General features: G+C 37.6%; 1 protein-coding gene across 3 annotated transcripts in view; it reads left to right on the top strand.

The window, feature by feature from the left end:
• ZBTB44 (zinc finger and BTB domain containing 44) overlaps nucleotides 1-19,619 on the top strand; it is a 68,210-nt gene that overhangs the window by 40,150 nt on the left and 8,441 nt on the right. For all 3 annotated transcript variants that reach the window (XM_047877618.1, XM_047877620.1, XM_047877619.1), the window contains 2 exons: nucleotides 16,721-16,805; nucleotides 18,470-18,633. In XM_047877618.1, the coding sequence (XP_047733574.1) occupies nucleotides 16,721-16,805; nucleotides 18,470-18,633 (249 nt within the window). The remainder of the gene's footprint in view (nucleotides 1-16,720; nucleotides 16,806-18,469; nucleotides 18,634-19,619) is intronic.

The raw sequence follows: 19,619 nt of genomic DNA, 5'->3' as shown, positions 1-19,619 counted from the left end.
GTAAATCTAGCCCTAGGCTGGAGATATGAACAAAGTGTTAAGGCTTCACCACAAAAAGAGCAAGTTAACACTAATATATTCAAGATGTATTTTAGTTAGTAAGTACAAGTTTGCCCAGGAAAGGGAATGACATTTCTTTGAAAATGAATAAAAGCACAGAGGTGTGGAAGACCTTTGCATGTTTGGTGAGTGGCAAATTCAGTGCAAAATAATGTGAATAAAGTATGGAAGCCTTCAAGTATTGGAAATAATGAGAGAAGACAAAATGAGCAGTTGAGCATATTGTGAAGAGTCTAAACACAAGTTTCAGTTAGGATTGCATTCAACTGCAGATAACAGATCCCTTCAAAGTGGCTTAGACCAAACAGGATTTTATTTTTATCCCATAAAGTGTTCAGAAGTAGGAAGTCCAGGACTGGTATGGTGGCTTTACAGTGTAATCATTGGCCTAGGTTCCTTGTATATTTGTATCCCTTGTATATTTATAATCCACCATCCTTAGTTGGTCAGTTTCATCGATAAATTTATTGCTTCATGGTTACATGATGTTTGCTACATCTTTAGCCTCATATTCTAGTAAGGGGCAGTGCTTGTGTCAGAAAAGCACATATGTTCCCAGAAATCCCTAAAAAGCTTCTGCCAGATTATGTCATGTGGTCTCCCCTAGCTATAAGGGAATTTGAGAAGATGTATGTTCAGTGGGTATATCACTGCCTCAAACAAAATTGGAGAATGGATATTGTGTGCAACTAGCAGTGTCTGTCACAGCTAGGCCATTTAAGTTTGAATTTTATCCTAGTGGTAATAAGGAGTCTACCTTAAAGGGAATAAAAATAACACATTTACAAATAGTTGGGAAAATTAATTTAGTATTGGTATGCAGTGGAGGTTGGCTAGACAGACAGTCTCAGAAACCAGTTACACTAGTTGTTTTTGTATGAATGAAGATGCTTGGAGTAAAACTATAAAGACAATGGATATTAAGAGATTGAGAGACTTCATAAAGGGAGAATCATTACTACCTGATGATGTTGAATATAGGGATTGAGGGAATGGGAAAGGTTAGAGACCTCTAGGTGACTAGAAAAATAGTGATAACATTTTATGTTCATTGATTTTTGTCATAATTTTTCATATTATCTAAATAGAAATGTCTTATTATAATTAATCTTTTACAGTTACTTTTTCTTAGTGAATGGTACAAAAAATATTGGTAATTATATAATGGGTAGGAGTCTATGAAATTCAGTTACTATGACTTGAAAATCATTGGAAGAAGGTGGCAACCTAGTTTTAAGAATAAGTCAACAAGGTCAATTTGGTTAATTATGCTTGGGTGATGGTCCAAGTGATGTTATGCTACAAAGCAGTTGAAAAAGGAAGATTGGTGAAATCAAGACTGAAGATTTCCAGTTTCGTTTTTTTGTTTTTGTTTTCTTTTTTAACTTTTTGTTTTTAATGTTTATTTTTGAGAGAGAGAGACATACAGAGTATGAACAGGGGAGGGGCAGGGAGAGAGGGAGACACAGAATCCGAAGCAGGCTCCAGGCTCCAGGCTCCGAACTGTCAGCACAGAGCTGGATGTGGGGCTCAAACCCATGAATCACGAGATCATGGCCCTAGCTGAAGTCACACTTAACTAACTGAGCCACCCAAGCGCCCCTGAGTCTTTTTCTTTTAGCAGTGACCGAATGAATCTCAAGGAAAAAATATATATAAGAGCTAAAACCAAAGGACTGATCCTTAAGAAATAGCTATCTTCAGGGAGAAAAGAAAAGCCAATAAAAAATAATAAAGAGGATTTCTCCAAAAGGTTGGAGAACCAGGAATGCTGTATTAACTTTGTTGATTTCTTGAATTTTGACCCACTCTATGAATTTCCCAGTGTTGCCACAACAAAGTGTACCACGACTGGATTATTTTAAACAATAGAAGTTTATTCTTTCGTAGTTCAGAAGGCCAGAAGTCTGAAATCAAGGTGTCAGCAAGGCCGTGCTCCTTTGAAGGCTGTAGAGGATTCTTTTGCCTCTTTCCAACTTCTGGCAGTTACTAGTACTTGCTTTTCTTCAACTTGTAGTTGCATCCCCCTGATTTATACCTGTCTTCATGTGCCATCCTTGTGTTTTTGGCACCAAATCTCCCTTACCTTACAAAGACACCATTTCTTGTATCAGGGCCCCCCTACTCAGGATGACCTTGTCTAACTTGATTACATCTGCAAAGACCCTATTTCCAAATAGGGTCACATTCCTAGGTATCGGGGGTTAGGACTTGAATATATCTTTTTTAGGGAGACACAGTTCTACCCACAGCACCAATTAAAGATCATATTCCTGAATTTGGATCAAGTCATATTTTTCTTTTCTTTCTTTTTTTTTTTTTTTATTTTAAATCCAGTATAATTATCATATAGTGTTATATTGTTTCAGGGGTACAATATAGTGATTCACCAATCCGTACATTACATGGTGCTCATCATGATACGTGTACCCTATTTTTGAGAGAGAGAGAGCACAAGCAGGGAAGGGGCAGAGGGAGAGAGGAAGACGCAGAATCTGAGACAGACTCCAGGCTCTGAGCTGTCAGCACAGAGCCCGACGGGGGGCTCAAACTCGAGAATGATGAGGTCATGACCTGAGCTGAAGTCGGACACCCAACCGACTGAGCCACCCAGGCGCCTCGGGTGATACGTGTACTCTTAATTCCCTTTACCTATTTCACAAATTACCCCTCCACCTTCCCCGTGGTAACATCAGTTCTCTATATTTAAGAGTGTTTTTGGTTTTCTTTTTTTTTCCTTTGTTTTGTTTCTTAAATTCCACATATGAGTGAAATCGTATGGTATTTCTCTTTCTCTGACTTATGTCACTTAGCATTTTACCCTCTAGGTCCATCCATGTTATTCCAGATGGTGGGATTTCATTCTTTTTCAATGGCTGAGGAGTATTGATTGCTTTGTGTGTGTATATGTGTACACACATATACACACACTACATCTTTATCCATTCATCTGTTGATGGACATGAGTCAAGATAGTTTTGAAGGGTTCAAGTGAACACACATTCAGTAATGTATTTGATGGCAGGAGATGTAGCTATATGTTCATATGAGTTTTTGTTAAATTACTAGTCTTTAGTCCTCAACATTTTCTGAATAATTAACTATTTAATGAATATTACTGTTTTTAAGTATATTTATTTACTTAGCAGGGGAGGGGCAGAGGGGGATAGTAGAGAGAATCCCAAGCAGGTTCCATGCCGTCAGCGCAGAGCCTGACACGGGGATAGACCCCATGAATCAGGAGATCATGGCCTGGGCCAAAATCAAGAGTTAGACATTCAACCAACTGAACCACCCAGGTGTACCTGAATATTACTGTTTTAATCGTTTATCTGAGAACTTAGAAACCAAATATTAATCTTAATATCTTGCTAACTAGGCATGTGAAATAGTCTGATTTTATCACTCTCAAGTATATCTAATCAGTTCGATTTTGCCTTTCTATCTTACTAACATGATTAAGAGAAGTTAGGAACTTCAGTAGAATATACCTATCAGTTATATAATTTACTTCCAATATATACTCTCAAAGATGTAGACTCTATTTTAAAGCTGACATGTGAGTAACTATGATCTGAATATCATGTAGTCAAATAATCTAAGAGCTGTTTTCCTTGCCTTCACAGTAAATGTAGTAATCACTCTCAATTAACCTATCTTAACTTCAAATCTATACAATAAAACAAAGCCTTACAGTAAAGTTAAATTGCTATAGTAGGCAGTCAAAATATGTGGGCAGAAATGTCCATCGATGGATGAATGGATAAAGAAGATGTGGTGTGTGTGTGTATGTATGTATATATATATATATATATATATATATATATATATATATATGTATATATGTATATATGTATACATATATATATATACTCAGCAGTCAAAAAGAATGAAATCTTGCATCTACGTGGATGGAACTGGAGGGTATTATGCTAAGTGAAATTAGAGAAAGACAAATATCATATGACTTCACTCATATGAGGAATTTAAGATACTAAACAGATGAACATAAGGGAAGCAAAAAGAATATAAAAACAGGGAGGGGGACAAAACAGAAGAGACTCTTAAATATGGAGAACAAACAGAAGGTTGTTGAAGGGGTTGTGGGAGGTGGGGTGCGCTAAATTGCTAAGGGGCATTAAGGAATCTACTCCTGAAATCATTGTTACACTGTATGCTAACTAACTCGGATATAAATCAAAAATAATAAGTTAAAAAATTTAAAAAAAAATAAAGTATGTAGGCAGGAGTAAGGAAAAATGTTTATAGTACTTTTTTTTTCCATATTCCGTAAGAATACTTCATAAGAGTATTTACTTTTACTTACTAATTTATTTAAAGAAGATATCTAAAAGTAGTTTGTCTTTCCTAGGGACTGAGAATATAATATTTAATACATCCATTATTACAAAATTCTGAAGTAATAATTTGATTATCCATGAAATTAATCCATATAGGATTTTACTTGTTCTTTTAAGTTCCTTTTATTGCCAGTTGCACAGCATAGGGTTGTAAAATCGGACATCCCCAGTTTAGAGAATCAATAAATACAGCAATAAAAGAGAAAAAAGACTACTAAATTTAGGTTGAGTCCTGGTACTCAAAAAGGTGGTCATCAATATCTGGTATAGTTTAAGAAAAATGTAAGTGAGAAAGAATTCATAATATGGCTTTTTAATTATTTGTCTTGAAGTATCATCTTTATGTATCAAAGACAAAATAAATAGTACTAGAAAGTCCACAGTTTGCTATGTTAAAGGAATTCAGTTTTTCCTAAATTTTAAAATCTGCCATTAAAAGTAAAGTGATTGTTACAGGGGTCAGAATATTGAGAGGTAATGTGACATTTTTCTCAGCAGTAGTGAATAAATAATTAGTTTGAAGTGGGCAGCTAGAATTACAGGTAGAATTACAACACTGAACATATAAAGAAGTCGTATAACTAATGATTAAAAATTAGAATTTGGAGTCAGACAGATCTAGATTCTGTTACTGGTTTCTGCCACTTAGTAGATGTGTGACTTTGAGCAAGTTATTTAACCTCACTGAGTTTCCATAACTATAAGGTAAGGATAGTAATACCTGTCTATTAAGTATGTCAGTGCCTTCCAACAAAAGACCACCAGGAACATACCGTAGTTGAACAGTTTGATGTGGTAGTTTTAAAATCTGAAAATCCCTAACAGTTACCCCAAATACACAAGGTAAATTAGTGTGCAGCAGGCACCTGTAAACCCTATGTTCACATAAGAAGTAGTATCCTGGTGGTGGGAGTTTGGGGAACATAAATATCATTCATTACAACAGAAGTGAGTCAGTTTTATGTCCCTTAAAATGGACAAATTCCTTGGGGCTCCTGGGTGGCTCAGTCAGTTAAGCGTCCAACGTCAGCTCAGGTCATGATCTCACAGCTCATGAGTTCGAGCCCCACATCGGGCTCTGTGCTGACAGCTCAGAGCGTGGATGGAGCCTGCTTTGGATTCTGTGTCTCACTCTCTCTGCCCCTCCCTGGTGGGGAGTTTGGGCTAATATAAGTATCATTCATTATGACAGAAGTGAGTCAGTTTTATGTTCCTTAAAATGGACAAATTCCTTGGCTGAAGTTAAAACATTTTCTGCAAACTAGGCTGAAGTGTCTCCGAAGAGAACAAGCTCTGACTATCAGAAACAGGATAGCCCCAGTATTAGTGTCTTTCTGATTGAATAGGCCTTGATGATGGGATTGTAATGACATCAGCAGAAGCATTTTGATGATGTCAGATCAAGGAACATTTTTTTCACAAGGCTCAGAGCTGAGATATAATATGATACAATGGGCCATTAAAAGAGAAGCTACCTTCTGACATATTTAAAGGAATATTAAATTTTTTCAGATCAGACAGAGGATAATGGATTCAGTGATCTGTTAAATTTAAAATAGTAGCTAAAGGGGCACCTAGGTGGCTCATTTGGTTAAGCGTCTGACTTTGGCTGAGGTCATGATCTCATGGTTTGTGAATTCAAGCCCCGCACTGGGCTCTGTGCTTGCTGTCAGTGCAGAGCCTGCTTCAGATCCTCTGCCCCCCCCCCCCCCCTGCCCCCCAACTCTGGACCTCCCTCACCGTGATCTTTTTCTCTCCCAAAAAAATAAATAAATAAACTTAAAAAAAAGAGTAGCTCTGGTCCGGAAAAACCTATGAGTTTTGTTTTTCCTTAAGTGACAAAATGAGATCTTAGGGAGTCAAAAACAATAGGATAAAGATGAGAAATCACATTAGTTGTAATAGACAGGACTGGTGGTGATTAGTTATAAAGGGATAGATAGAAAAGACTACTGAAGAATCAGAAAATTAATCTTGGAAAAAGCTGTTCATTTTTGAAGTCTGTATCTTCTGGAGAATCCCTTAGAAGGAACGGATGTATAGTAGTTTGAAGGATGTGATGTATGTCGTTCTAAGTTAGGAAATGTGAATCTACTGAACAACACCTTGAAATTTTACTGCTAAATCAGTTGTTAATACCTTATCAATTCCTTTCTACGTGATACTCAGTGACAAATTTTCTCTGGTGGCATCTTTTCCAGAAGAACAAAACTCCACAGATTTTAAATCATTCAGAAGCTTCTTTGGTGAATGTTTTCAAAATGCAGCTCGTACTTGTTTGTGATAAAGTTGCAAATCTCTTAAAGTATTCATTCATATCAGCTGGGCAAAGGTTAGAACCTAAGATTTAAACTGAAATTCCCACTTGTAAAAGGTAGTCTGTTATTAACTCCTAAGGAGATAACTTGTGGGTCCAAAAGAGGATTTATCTTACTGCTATCAAGGCTCTTCTGCTATCAAGCATTACCATACTTAGGGCTGTGGAAGTTTGAGGGTTTTTAAGTGCTTTGATGATTATAGTTTTAGAATCCATTTACTCCCTTGTTTTGTTTTGTTTTGTTTTGTTTTGAAGTAAGAAAACAGTAAACATGGTTGGTATTCAATTTTTTTAGCATTCCACTTGTGGGGTTCTTTGCCCCGTCTTTTTGGTCTGTTAAAACTTTTAATTTAGACCAGGGATATTTTCTTTTATTATTAATATTCAGGTATAATTGATGTACAGCATTATATAATCATGTGATATTTGCATGTATTGCAAAGTGATCACTGCAGTATGTTTAGTTAACATCTGTCACCACACATAGTTACATAATTTTTTCTCTTGTGATGAGAACTTTTAAGACCTCTCTTAAGCAATTTTCAGATGCACAATGTAGTATTAACTATACTCACCATGCTGTACGTTACCTCCCCATGACTTAATTATTTTATACTGGAAATGTATACCTTTTGACCACCTTTACCTATTTCTCCCACCCTGCCAACCCTCTGCTTCTGGCAAGCATCATCTTTTCTCTTCTCTGTTAATTATGAGCTCAGTTTGTTTAAATTCCACATATAAGTGAGCCTGGTGGCTCAGTCGGTTAACTGTCCAACTCTTGATTACAGCTCAGGTCATGATCTGACAGCGCAGAGCCTGCTTGGGATTCTCTCTCTCTCTGTCTACTCTTTACCTACTCATTCTATCTTTCTCTCTCAATAAAAACATTTTAAAAAATATAAGTGAGATCATACAGTATTTGTCTTCCTCTGATTTCACATAGCATAATGCTGTGTCAGTCCATGTTGACACAAATGACAAGATTTCTTTTTTTTTTGACTGCTTAATATTTGTTCTCCTCATTTTTCTTGAAGTTTGTGGATGATAAGGACAGTGGAGAGTATGAGTAAGATATAAAATTTATGGAATTCTTCAATAATAATACCAGTGAATGTGTGGTCCCGTTACTAGAGAATAAATTGGGATTTCCCCACTCAGGAATACAAAATCTAGTAATTTTTCCCCACCGTTACAGCATAGCTCTTTAGCATTGTAAGCCTCAGTCTGCCCTAAAAATAAACAATAATCAGAACAAATTGATTGCTCATTTGGAGGTATTTAAAAGTGTACTTCATTGTTTGGTCTGTAGCCATGCTTTTTTTTTTTTTTTTTTTTTAAGGAACAGGACATCTGTATTTTTTTTTTTTTTAATGTTTGTTTTGAGAGAGTGAGTGAGCAAGCAGAGGAGGTGCAGAGAGAGAGAAAGACAGAGGATCCCCAGCAGTCTCCGTGCTGTCAGCACAGCCTGATTCAGGGCTCGAACTCACAGACCGTGCGATCATAACCTGAGCTGAAACCAAGAGTCGGACACTTAACCAACTGAGCCACCCAGGTGCCCTGGTCTATATCCAGGTTTTACCAGGGTTGTGTCAGTGACAGCAAAGGCACACATTGGAAATATCCACGGCAGTACCTTTTAAAATCCCCACTCCAGGGGCGCCTGGGTGGCGCAGTTGGTTGAGCGTCCGACTTCAGCCAGGTCACGATCTCGCGGTCCGGGAGTTCGAGCCCCGCGTCGGGCTCTGGGCTGATGTCTCAGAGGCTGGAGCCTGTTTCCGATTCTGTGTCTCCATCTCTCTCTGCCCCTCCCCCGTTCATGCTCTGTCTCTCTCTGTCCCAAAAATAAATAAACGTTGAAAAATAAAATAAAATAAAATAATAAAATAAAATCCCCACTCCAGTGTTGCATAGTGTTGATGCATCTCAAGTGAACAGTCTTGTTTATGTCAGAAGCTCCCCCCAAAATGGCCACTTGCAGCTCCAAATTGTCATTGGTAGAATTGTGTTAGCTGAGAGATAAGTGTACTAGTTGGTGTTACAGAGAAGAAACATAAAGGAAGCAGATGTTTGACCTAGAAGAGATGGCAGTTTTGGATTGAGACAACCCGTTGAGAATTATGATGGTCCATAAGAATAATGCTTGTGTAACTTTTTATTTCAGGGCTTGGCTAAAGGACAGTTGTCATTGATCAGGAACCAGACAAAACCTGATTCTGGGCATATGAAAGTAAGCAGAGCAGTGTTCAGGGAAACAAAGACAAAATTGAAAAAATACTTATATGGTTTTCCCTTTTTAAAACCTCTTCATTGAAAAAAGTTTTCTTTTCACTGAAATACAAACTTACAAAGGGGCACCTGGGTGACACAGTAGCTAAGTGTCCAACTCTTGATCTCAGCTCAGGTCTCTATCTCAGGGTCGTGAGTTCAAGCCCTGCATTAGGCTCCATGCTAGGTGTGAAGCCTACTTAAAACAAAAGAAGAGAAAAAGAAATACAACTTACATATAAAATTCACCCATGAAAGTGTATACTTCAGTGGCTGTTAGTATATTCACAAGGTTGTGCAACCACCCCCCACAGTCTAAGTTTATAACCTTTTATTTTATTTTACTTTATTTTATCATTTTATTTATTTTTTTTTGTTTTTGTTTTTGTTTTTGTTTTTTTAATGACGGTCTCCGCAGTGCGCCTGCGCACCACGAAGCCGCCTCATTTTATTTTATTTTTGAGAGAGAGAGAGCACAAGCAGAAGGGGGACAGAGAGAGAGAGAGAGCACGAGAGAATCTGAAGCAGGCTCCAGGCTCCAAGCTGTCAGCTCAGAACCAGAAGCAGGGCTCAAACCCATGAACCATGAGATCATGATCTGAGCTGAAGTCAGATGCTTAATGACTGAGTCACCCAGGCACCCCCCCCAAGTTTATAACATTTTCATCACCCTAAAAAGAAACCCTGTTAAGCCATATAACTCTTAGCCGTGACTCCCTCCTAGTCTCACCCTAGCCCTAGGCAAATGCAAATACACTTTCTGTAGATTTGCCTATTCTAGGTATTTCATATAAATGGGATCATGCAATATGTGGTCTTTTCTGACTGGCTTCTGTCACTTTCTGTAATATTTTTGGGGTTTTTTGTTGGTTTTTTTTTTTTTTGTCTTTTTTTATGTTTATTTTTGAAAGTGAGTACATGAGTGAGAGAGGGGACAGAGTATCCTAAGCAGGCTCCTTGCTGACAGCAGAGAGCCCGATGTGGGCCTCAAACTCATGAACTATTAGATCATGCATGACCTGAGCCAAAGTCAGACTGAGCCATCCAGGCAGGTGCCCCTATATTTTCAGGGTTCATCTATGTCATACCTCTTAGAGGTATCTTACTGATACCTGTTTTAACAGGACACATCTACTAGATGTATCTTATACTGCATTTTAGTTCTTTTTGACCAGCATTTTAAGCAAACTCTTGACAATGCTAGAATCAGTCCAGAGCAGAGTGGGTTTTATTTCCACCTCACCAAGACTGCACTACCTCCTAGAAGTAGTGTAATCTGATTGTGGGGAGCAAATGTGAGATCAGTCTTCCTGACTTGCCCTAGTCACAACCTCCAGTCTTTTTTTGCAGGTCTTTGCCTGTAACCTTTAATATTGCCAGCACTCTGAATAACCAGAATACTACTATAAAGTAGATTTTTCTGTGTGTGTCCATGGTGATCAGGTCCAAATACTGGGAATTTTCCAGTTTTTATCCTAGGACAGATTGAAATGTTAATGTTTAGTTCCCTTTTCTTTAAGGAAAAAGTGAGAATGGGGAAATATTGACAAGTGAACGTTTCTTAAACAGAATCAACAATATCAGGTCTCCTAAGCTGTATTGAAAACAAATCAAAAAGGGATACCTGGGTGGTCGACTTCCACTCAGGTCATGATCTCTGGGTTCATGAGTTTTGAGCCCCACATCAGGCTTGCTGCTGTCAGCGCTGTTGCTCTGTATCCCCTGTCTCCCTCTCTCTCTGCCCCACCCCCACTTATACATGATGCTCTCTCAAAAATAAATCTTAAAAAAAAAATCAGAAGGATTTGGAATAAGTTGGATAAGTAGGCATAAGGAAAAGCATAAACGTCTTTGATAGTAAGGGAAAGAGAAAAAGACAAGGCAGGCACTGGGGCCCCTGGGTGGTTCAGTCATTTGAGCCTCTGACTCTTGATTTCAGCTCAGGCCATTATCTCAGGGTTGTGGAATTGAGCCCCATGTCGGGGCTGAGCATGAAACCTGCTTGAGACTCTCTTATCTGCCCCTTTACCACTCACACACCTGTGTGTGTGCGCGCTCGCTCTCTCTCTCTCTCTCTCTCTGTCTCTCTCTCTCTCAAAAAAAAAAAAAGAAAGAAAGAAAAAGGCATGCGCAGAAATGCTAAACACACCAGTAAGGGTAAGGTTGAGGGGTGAGGAGGAGGTGTGCAGGAAGAATATGGATACAGTTAGGGATGAATGTAAATGCACATAGTCCTGTCTCCTTTCAAAAATTTTATCAGTGTATTAGAACATAGTATAATAATTGGTGTTCTTGATGATTGCTATGAGTCATCAAGAAACAAATTATATTAGTATTCTTTTTTTAAGAAGTCAAGGCAAATTGTCACAAATTTTCTAGCACAGATCCCTTACTAAAGTAAGTTTGGATGCCTCAAAAGGGATTAGGTTATATATTTTTTTTTTTTTTGGAAAATTTTATTTAAGTGGAAAATGTATTCATTTCCTAGTAATGTCAACTAATTCAAGTGTTCCAAAGGGGAAAATTGAAGTACTGGATTCTAAGTTTTCATCAGAAGGAAATTTCATTCTGTCTATTAACAGATGATATTTATTAAATATCCACATGTATATTGTATTATGCAAACTGTTACAATTAGTTCAGTTCAGCTTTCACTAAAATATTGCAAGCAAAAGCATGCTTGCTCTTAAAACTTCAGTAAGCTCAGGTTTTTCATTTGGTGAAACAGCATACAATAAATACATTGACAAATTCAGTCTCTGATTTGAACAGGCTAGGTTGTTTGATCTCCCCTCCCACTAAAAACAGCAATGTGGGTTTTGTTTTTTTAAGTTACCTTGAAAGTATTTGAAAGGATAATTAGGGACCTACCAGGTTAAATTTGGGATGGAGGGAGCACAACCCAGAGAGGTAAGTGGATGTCAGAGCACTAAAACTGGTTGTTTCCTAAGACATTTGTCAGAACACGAATTGGCTTTGGTTCATCAACTAAAAGAGCAAGGCAAATAGAAGTTAAGGCCCAGAGCATGTTAAAGTTGTGAAGTCTTAGGGAAGTTTCTCTACACTAAGTAGGGACCCCAAAGGACTTTCCCACTACAACTAAACCTGTTCCCCTTCCTCCAGTCTCCAGGGGACTGACTGTAGAAACAGCTGCCTTGGCAGTGAGCAAACCAGAAGATGGAAAGGAAAAGGGGTAAAAAACATATCCCTGAGAAGTTGTGGCCAGTGACCAGCCTTCTTGCAGATTTAGATCCCGATTATTCCTTGCACCAGGAGGCCAGGGAATTTCATTGAATTTGTTTAAGTAGTGCCCTCCAGGAACCTAGCAGAAGAAGCAAACAAAGCTTCCCTGGAACAGGGTATATGCATCTTCACCTAAGCAAATCATTCCTCTACAAGTCCTTTTCAAGGGCCGTAACGACTGTGAAAAACAACCAGGGCACACAAGGAAACACAGCAGAAAGATAACCAACAGGAAAACAAAAACAGGCAGCAGAAATAAATTGGCGTAGTTTTCACGCACAGATATAAAATAAATATGCTTACTAGGTTTAATGAAATAAACAAGCTTGAACAATAATTACAGACAACAGTATACTATAAAAAACTTGTAGCACATTTGAGGGGATAAAATAGAACTTCTAGAAAAGAAAAAAGTAACCAAAATAATTCTGTCAACCTTTTAGCAGCATATTGGATTTTGCAGAAGAGAGAAGTGATGAATCAGAAGATAAATTTAAACAAATCACCTGAATGCTACCCAGAGAGAGACTGTATTGTATTTTAGGGTCCTCCAGAGAAACAACCAATAGGTATATATAGGTATATAGAAGGAGATATCTTAGGAGGGACTCAGTCATGTATTTATGGTGGCTGAGTCCCACAGTCCACCATCTGCCAGCTAGACCTGGAAAGCCGGTGGTGTCATTCCAATACAAATCTTGAAAGTCTGAGAACTGTAGGGTTGATGGTATAAGTCCCAAGTCCAAAGGCCCATGAACTGGAAGTGCTGGTGTCCAAGAACAGGAGAAAATGGATACCCCAGCTCAAGGAGAGAGAGCAAATTTATTCTTCTAACTTTTTGTTCTATTCTGGCCTCAACAGATTGGATGATACCCCACTGTGGTGGAGTATCTTCTTTACTTTTAGTCTACCAATTCAAATGCTAGTCTTTCCAGAAATGTTCTTAACAGACACACCCAGGAATAATGGTTTACCAGCTATCTAGGCATCCCTTAGCCCAGTAAAGTTGATACACAAAATTAACCTTCACAGTGACAATGGTAGAAACTACAGTGGAGAAGAGGATAAGGGTTATGGAAATGCAAACAGAGGTTTGATGACATCCTAAGAAGAGAAGAGAGAATGAGAATTTTCTAAAATTGATGAAAGACATCAATCCATAGATTCGAGGCCAGCAAATCTCAAATAGGAACAATAAAAATACAAACCTAGACATATTACAGACAAAATTTAGAAAATAATAAGACAAAACAAGACATTATCTTCAGAAGTATGACGTTTTAATAGCATCAGAAACCAGTGAGATAATATCCTCAGTGTGCTAAAAGAAAATAACGGCCAGTCTAGATGTCTACACAGTAAAAATAGCTCTTGACAATGAAACTGAAATAATAGATATTTTCAAAGAAACAGAAACAGGATTCATCAGCAAAACCTCACAAAAGAAAATTCTTAAGGACAGACTTCAGGCAGACACAAAGTGAACACAGATGGAAGGTCTAATATAAGAAGGAATGAAGAGTGAAGGAAGAAGTGAAGTGAATGGACAAATGTAGGTAAATGCTGCTTGCATAAAAGAGTAACAATAATTTATTGAATCTTATTGAATCTCAATAATTCATAAGTTGCAGAATAAGATTGTGTGGAAATTGGATTTAAACTGTCCTAAGATCCTTAATGTTCAAAAGTTTCGTTTAGGGGCGCCTGGGTGGCACAGTCGGTTAAGCGTCCGACTTCAGCCAGGTCACGATCTCGAGGTCCGTGAGTTTGAGCCCCGCGTCGGGCTCTGGGCTGATGGCTCAGAGCCTGGAGCCTGTTTCCGATTCTGTGTCTCCCTCTCTCTCTGTCCCTCCCCCGTTCATGCTCTGTCTCTCTCTGTCCCAAAAATAAATAAACGTTGAAAAAAAATTTATAATAAAAAAAAAAGTTTTGTTTAACTGAGACTTTGATAATTATGTGTCTAATTTCTAAAGTAACCAGTAAAAAAGGGGGAAGGATTATGTAATTTCCAAACTAATAGAGAGGGGGGAATAGAATGATTATTAACCATTTATGTTTAGCAAGCTCATTTTAAAATGTATAGAGAAATGCAAAGGGCCAAGAATAGCCAAGTTATTCAGGAAGCAAATGAACAAGATGAGAAGACTTGCTGGTCTACCTGATACCAAGATTTAAAAAGCTCTAGTAACTAAAGATTGGCATTAATATAAGTTGAGACTAATAGAGAACCTGGAAACAGACCCATGCATGAGAGCACTTAGAGCACTGCAGAGAAGAAAAGACAGACTTCAATAAATGTGATTGATTATGAAATCAGCTCCAAGTGGATTAAAGAAAAGATCTAGGGGCACCTGGGTGACTCAGTCCGTTGTGTCCAACTCTGGATTTCGGCTCAGGTTATGATCTTACAGTTTGTGAGATCGAGTCTGTGAGATCTACATGGACAGTGCCGAAACTGCTTTGGATTCTCTTGCTCTCTGCCCCCCCCCACCCCCCCCCCACCCCCCACAAACACACTCACACTTGCTTTCTCTCAAAATAAATAAACTTAAAAAAAATAAAAAAGACGTAAATGTCAAAGGCAAAACAAAAATTTTTCATAAGATAATTTGAAATAAGGAAGAATTTTTATTTTTATTCTTTTAAGGTTTTAAGTAATCTCTATACCCAACATGGGACTCAAATTCACAACCCTGAGATGAACAGTTTCTCACTCCACCAACTGAGCCAGCCAGGGGCCCCAGGACTCTTAAAAATAAGACCAAAAAGCCACAGCCATAAAGGAAAATACTATTTTTAGGGGCACCTGGGTGGCTCAGTCAGTTAAGCGTCCAACTTTGGCTCAGGTCATGAGCTCATGGTTCACGAGTTCAAGCCACACATCAGGCTCTGTGCTGACAGCTCAGAGCCTGGAGCCTGCTTTGGATTCTGTGTCTCCCTTTCTCTCTGCCCCTCCCCTGCTCATGCTCGCTCTCTCTCAAAAATAAATAAAAACATTAAAAAAAATTTTAATGTTAAAACTCTTGACATACATAGTAATCCTATTTTTAAAAAATAATAAAAATGAAATTTAAATGTTTGGTCATCAGAAGAGTAAAAAGATAAGCCATGGAAGAGGCAAAAATATTTGTAACCTGTATTACTGAAATACGAAGGAAAAAAAAAACTCATAGTAAAAAGCAAACAACTGAGTAACAAGCCTCAAACAGGCATTTCACCCACCACGGGGTTCAGTATATATATGAAAAAGTGCTCAACCTCATTGGTAGTAAGGGAAATAAAACACAAACCACGAATGAAATATTGCTACACATCCACCAAGTTAGCAAAATTTTAAAACTCTGACAGTACCATGTGTTGATGAGGTATAGAATGACCTCTCATACACTGGAAATAGTGATGTAAATTTAGTACTATCACTTTGGAAAAGAGTTTAGCACTTTCTAGTGAAGTCAGATAAACGTAGCCTATGATCTAGCAATTTCATTCCTAAGTATAGGTATCCTAGAAAAGGCATGCATGTATGTATTGTGTATTAAGTTACTTGTACAAGAATACCCACGGCAGCATTGTTCATAATAGCCTCGCACTGCCCATCATTAAGAGTGAAATGGATAGATTATGAATATTACAAACTGTTTAAGCTTCATAATACTGAAGGAAAGAGGAGATAAGAATACATATAGTGTAACTCAATTTATATAAAGCTTGCAGGCAGTAACACTAAACTGTATGTTGATGGTGAGGGTTGCCAATTACCCTTAAAGGGCATGATAGTAAATATTTTAGACTTAGCTGCCACATGGCCTCTGTCATAACTGCAGTTATTCCACTCTGCCACTGTGGTGTAAAAGCAGCCCTAGATGGTTCGTGGCTGTGTTCCAGCAAGAACCAACCTCTAGTTTATAGGTACATGTGTTGGAGATAAAATTACTTTTAAAAGGAAGAGGGACAAGAAAAAAGGGAATGAAATAATGATTAAAAAAAAAAAAAGACAGGAGAGTGGTTACCTCTTGGAAGGAAGGGTTTGTGATTAGGGAGGGGTAAATGGGGACTTCTAGGATGCTGGCATTGTATTAGTGGAACTTGTGTGGAGGTTGCGCAAGGAGGCATTCACTTTATAGCTGTCTTTTTAATTCTACATAAAAATTCTATGTATAGTAAGTCCTATGTCACAATAAAGTTTTCAAAAATAAAGATAGTACTTCCTTAAATGATTGTTATAACATTATTTAATTTTATGTGAATTTTTGTTTACATTTGAATTTGCTTGTTTCTGAAATTTCTATCAAAGAAACACTCCTAAAAGAATTTAAATAGTAATATAAGACTGTTGTCTTACAGTTTCTTTTTAAAGATTTCTTTATATTCTTTGTTTTATGGGCTCGGAGATACAGATTGCAGTTAATAGCTTGGCTTATATATACCAAAGTATTGACTGCTATCCTCTTTTTTTTCCTTTTATTCACAGGTTCGGTAGATGAAGGTGTCACTGAAGGGTTACCTACGCTTCAAAACACTTCTAGCACTAATGCTCATGCAGATGATGATGATCGGTTAGTACCAACATAGTCTGTCATTTTCTATAAAGGGGTGTACTTGTGAGGCACCTGGTCGGCTCAGTTGGTTAAGTGTCATATAAGCTGAGGTCATGACCTCACAGTCATGGGATCAAGCTCCAAGTCTGCCTCCATGTTGAGCATGGAACCTGCTTGGGATTCTCTCCCTCCCTCTCCACCTCCCCCACCCCCTTGCACATGCTCTTTCTTGGTCTCTCTCTTTCTCTCTCTGTCTCTCAAAAATAAAATAAACTTTAAAAGGGGGAGGATGTACTTGCAACTGTAAATTCAAACATTTTAACTTGGAATTACATAAGTAGTTTATTGGGTACCTCATTTTCTCTTTCAGAGTAAAGAGGTAGCATTATTACATCATAAAGTAGACCACCTATACAAGGTTTATTCGACATTTTAAAACTGCTCAGGCCCATCATTTTTAAATAGTATCTATATCTAGTATCTATCTAAATAATCACTTTTAAGTAGTTTTTAAAATTTTTTTTTACATTTATTTTTTTTGAGAGACAGAGCACAAGTGGGGGAGGGGCAGACAGAGCATCAGACACAGAATCCAAAGCAGGCTCCAGGCTCTTGAGTTGTCAGTACAGAGCCTGACACAGGGCTCAAACCCACAAACCATGAGATCATGACCTGAGCTGAAGTTGGACACCCAACCGACTGAGTCACCCAGGCACCCCAGGTAGTATTTTAAATAGTATCTAAAGGTTGGTGAACTGTGAACTGTGGGCCAATTCCAATTTACCACCTTTATTTGTAAATCAGGTGTTCCAATATAGCTGTGCTCATTTGTTTACGTATTGTCTGGATAGCAGAGTTGAGTATTTGAAACAGAGATCATGTGGTGTGCAAAGTGAAAAATATTTACTGTTTGCCCTACTACAGAAAAAGTTTACCAAATCCTTATCTCTTTGCCCATAAATCCCAGGTCATTATCTTAGAGTTGTCCCTCCCTGCTTCGTATCTATCTCCACATAGATATATAAGGGCATTTCAGACTTAACATGGCCAAGACCTCTAACTCCCCTTCTAAACCTCGCTTATCCAGTCATACCCATCTCTAAAGAGCATCATCATCAGTTAAATGAATAAAAGGACAACATTGAGAGAGAACTATTAGGAACTGCTTGGTATATGGTATGTTTGGGGAATATGAGAAGAAATGCGGCTGGAAAAGTACACAACCCAGAACATGAGGAGGTTTGTATGCCTTGCAAAGGTGTTCAGACTTTATTCTGAAGGTAACAGCCATTGCAGGATTTTAAAATGGGTGTTGATTTAGTCAGAGAGATCACTGTGAAACAGAGGGATGTATTGGAGGGGTTGGGGGCTAAAGAGAGGGAGTTATTAATTCAACCTTGTGTTGATGAGGGCCTAAATTAAAGCAGTAGTAAGAAGGAAAGGATTAAAGAGATTAAGAATTTCTAAGGTAAAACCATTTATGATACATTCTGTCATAGTATGTCCTTAGGATGTTGGACATTCTGGACAATTCAACATTGTTTTTCATATTGCTATAAATGGAACTTTTAACAGTTAAACTCTCAAAAAGTCATTTTTTTCTTTTGTTCATTAAAGTTGTGCAGAAATGTTTATTCAGCTTAAAAATCAGAATCTTCCTCCCTCCTTTGGTCTTTTTTTAGATTGGAAAATGTTCAGTATCCCTACCAACTCTACATAGCTCCTTCTACCAGCAGTACGGAACGACCAAGTCCAAACGGTCCAGATAGACCTTTTCAGTGTCCAACTTGCGGGGTACGATTCACCCGTATTCAGAACCTAAAACAGCACATGCTCATCCACTCAGGTAATGTTGTCTTCCCTACTGTTGCATAAATGAGTACTTGAAACATTACATTTGGAATCTCAGTTAAAAATAGAAAACAGATGTTTCTGAGTTTAAAAAATATGTCTCTGAGAAATCAGATAAGCCTAAGTCTGTTGGTAAAATGGTACAGTGTCAGAAAGCTATTTGTTTAATACATTTGCCACAGGCATAAGTATTCGGATTAAAACTTGGTGGGGTGTATGTGTAGACATAAATGAAAGGCACTGGGTATATTAGGTGTGTGTATATATGTGTGATAGAGAAGCACAGGTACAGATGGTAGAGCAAATGGAACTAAAAGGGTATTTATTGCTGTTCTTTGTACTATTCTTGTAACTACTCTTTATGAATGGAATTATTTCCAAATAAGAAGTGTTTTTAGAAATTTACATTTAATTATTTAAAATTTAATTTTAATTCTGCCATCCTAAATTTCTCTGTGCCCTGATTAATCAGCTTTGCAGCATTTTTTAGGATAAAAGATTTTAAATAAATTACATGTAAAACATTTGAAATTTAAGTTCAGTGATCACAAAAAGGCAACAAAATTCTTGTGGGTACACCTCTGATGAGTATAGGAAATCTTTGCTCCTGTTTTCAGCTGTGTTGTCATCTTGCTTTCCTCTTCTGTAGATAGGTCTAATAGTCCCTGAGCTAATAATATCAGTTCCCTATGACTTAAATCAACAGATTGTATTTTGAAGGTTTTTTTTTTTTTTGCTAAAACTATGATAATTGAAGAGGTAATTAATATATTTCATAATTCACATATTAGTTTCTACATATTTTTTCTATCACTTTACATAATATGCCCATAAATCCAATTCACCAAATGATAGTTCTAACATGATTATTATGTTCAGAGATGTTTCTTCTCATTTCTCAGGTAATGAAGAGTGGGTACATTTTCACATCTTTTCAATATAAACTTTACTACTTTAATGAAATGATTTATGGGGATTTGA

Source organism: Prionailurus viverrinus, chromosome D1 (genome assembly GCF_022837055.1).
Source record: "Prionailurus viverrinus isolate Anna chromosome D1, UM_Priviv_1.0, whole genome shotgun sequence".
NCBI lineage: Eukaryota > Metazoa > Chordata > Mammalia > Carnivora > Felidae > Prionailurus > Prionailurus viverrinus.
The sequence above is the reverse complement of the archived record's forward strand: the minus strand, read 5'-3'. Positions and strand labels throughout refer to the sequence as shown.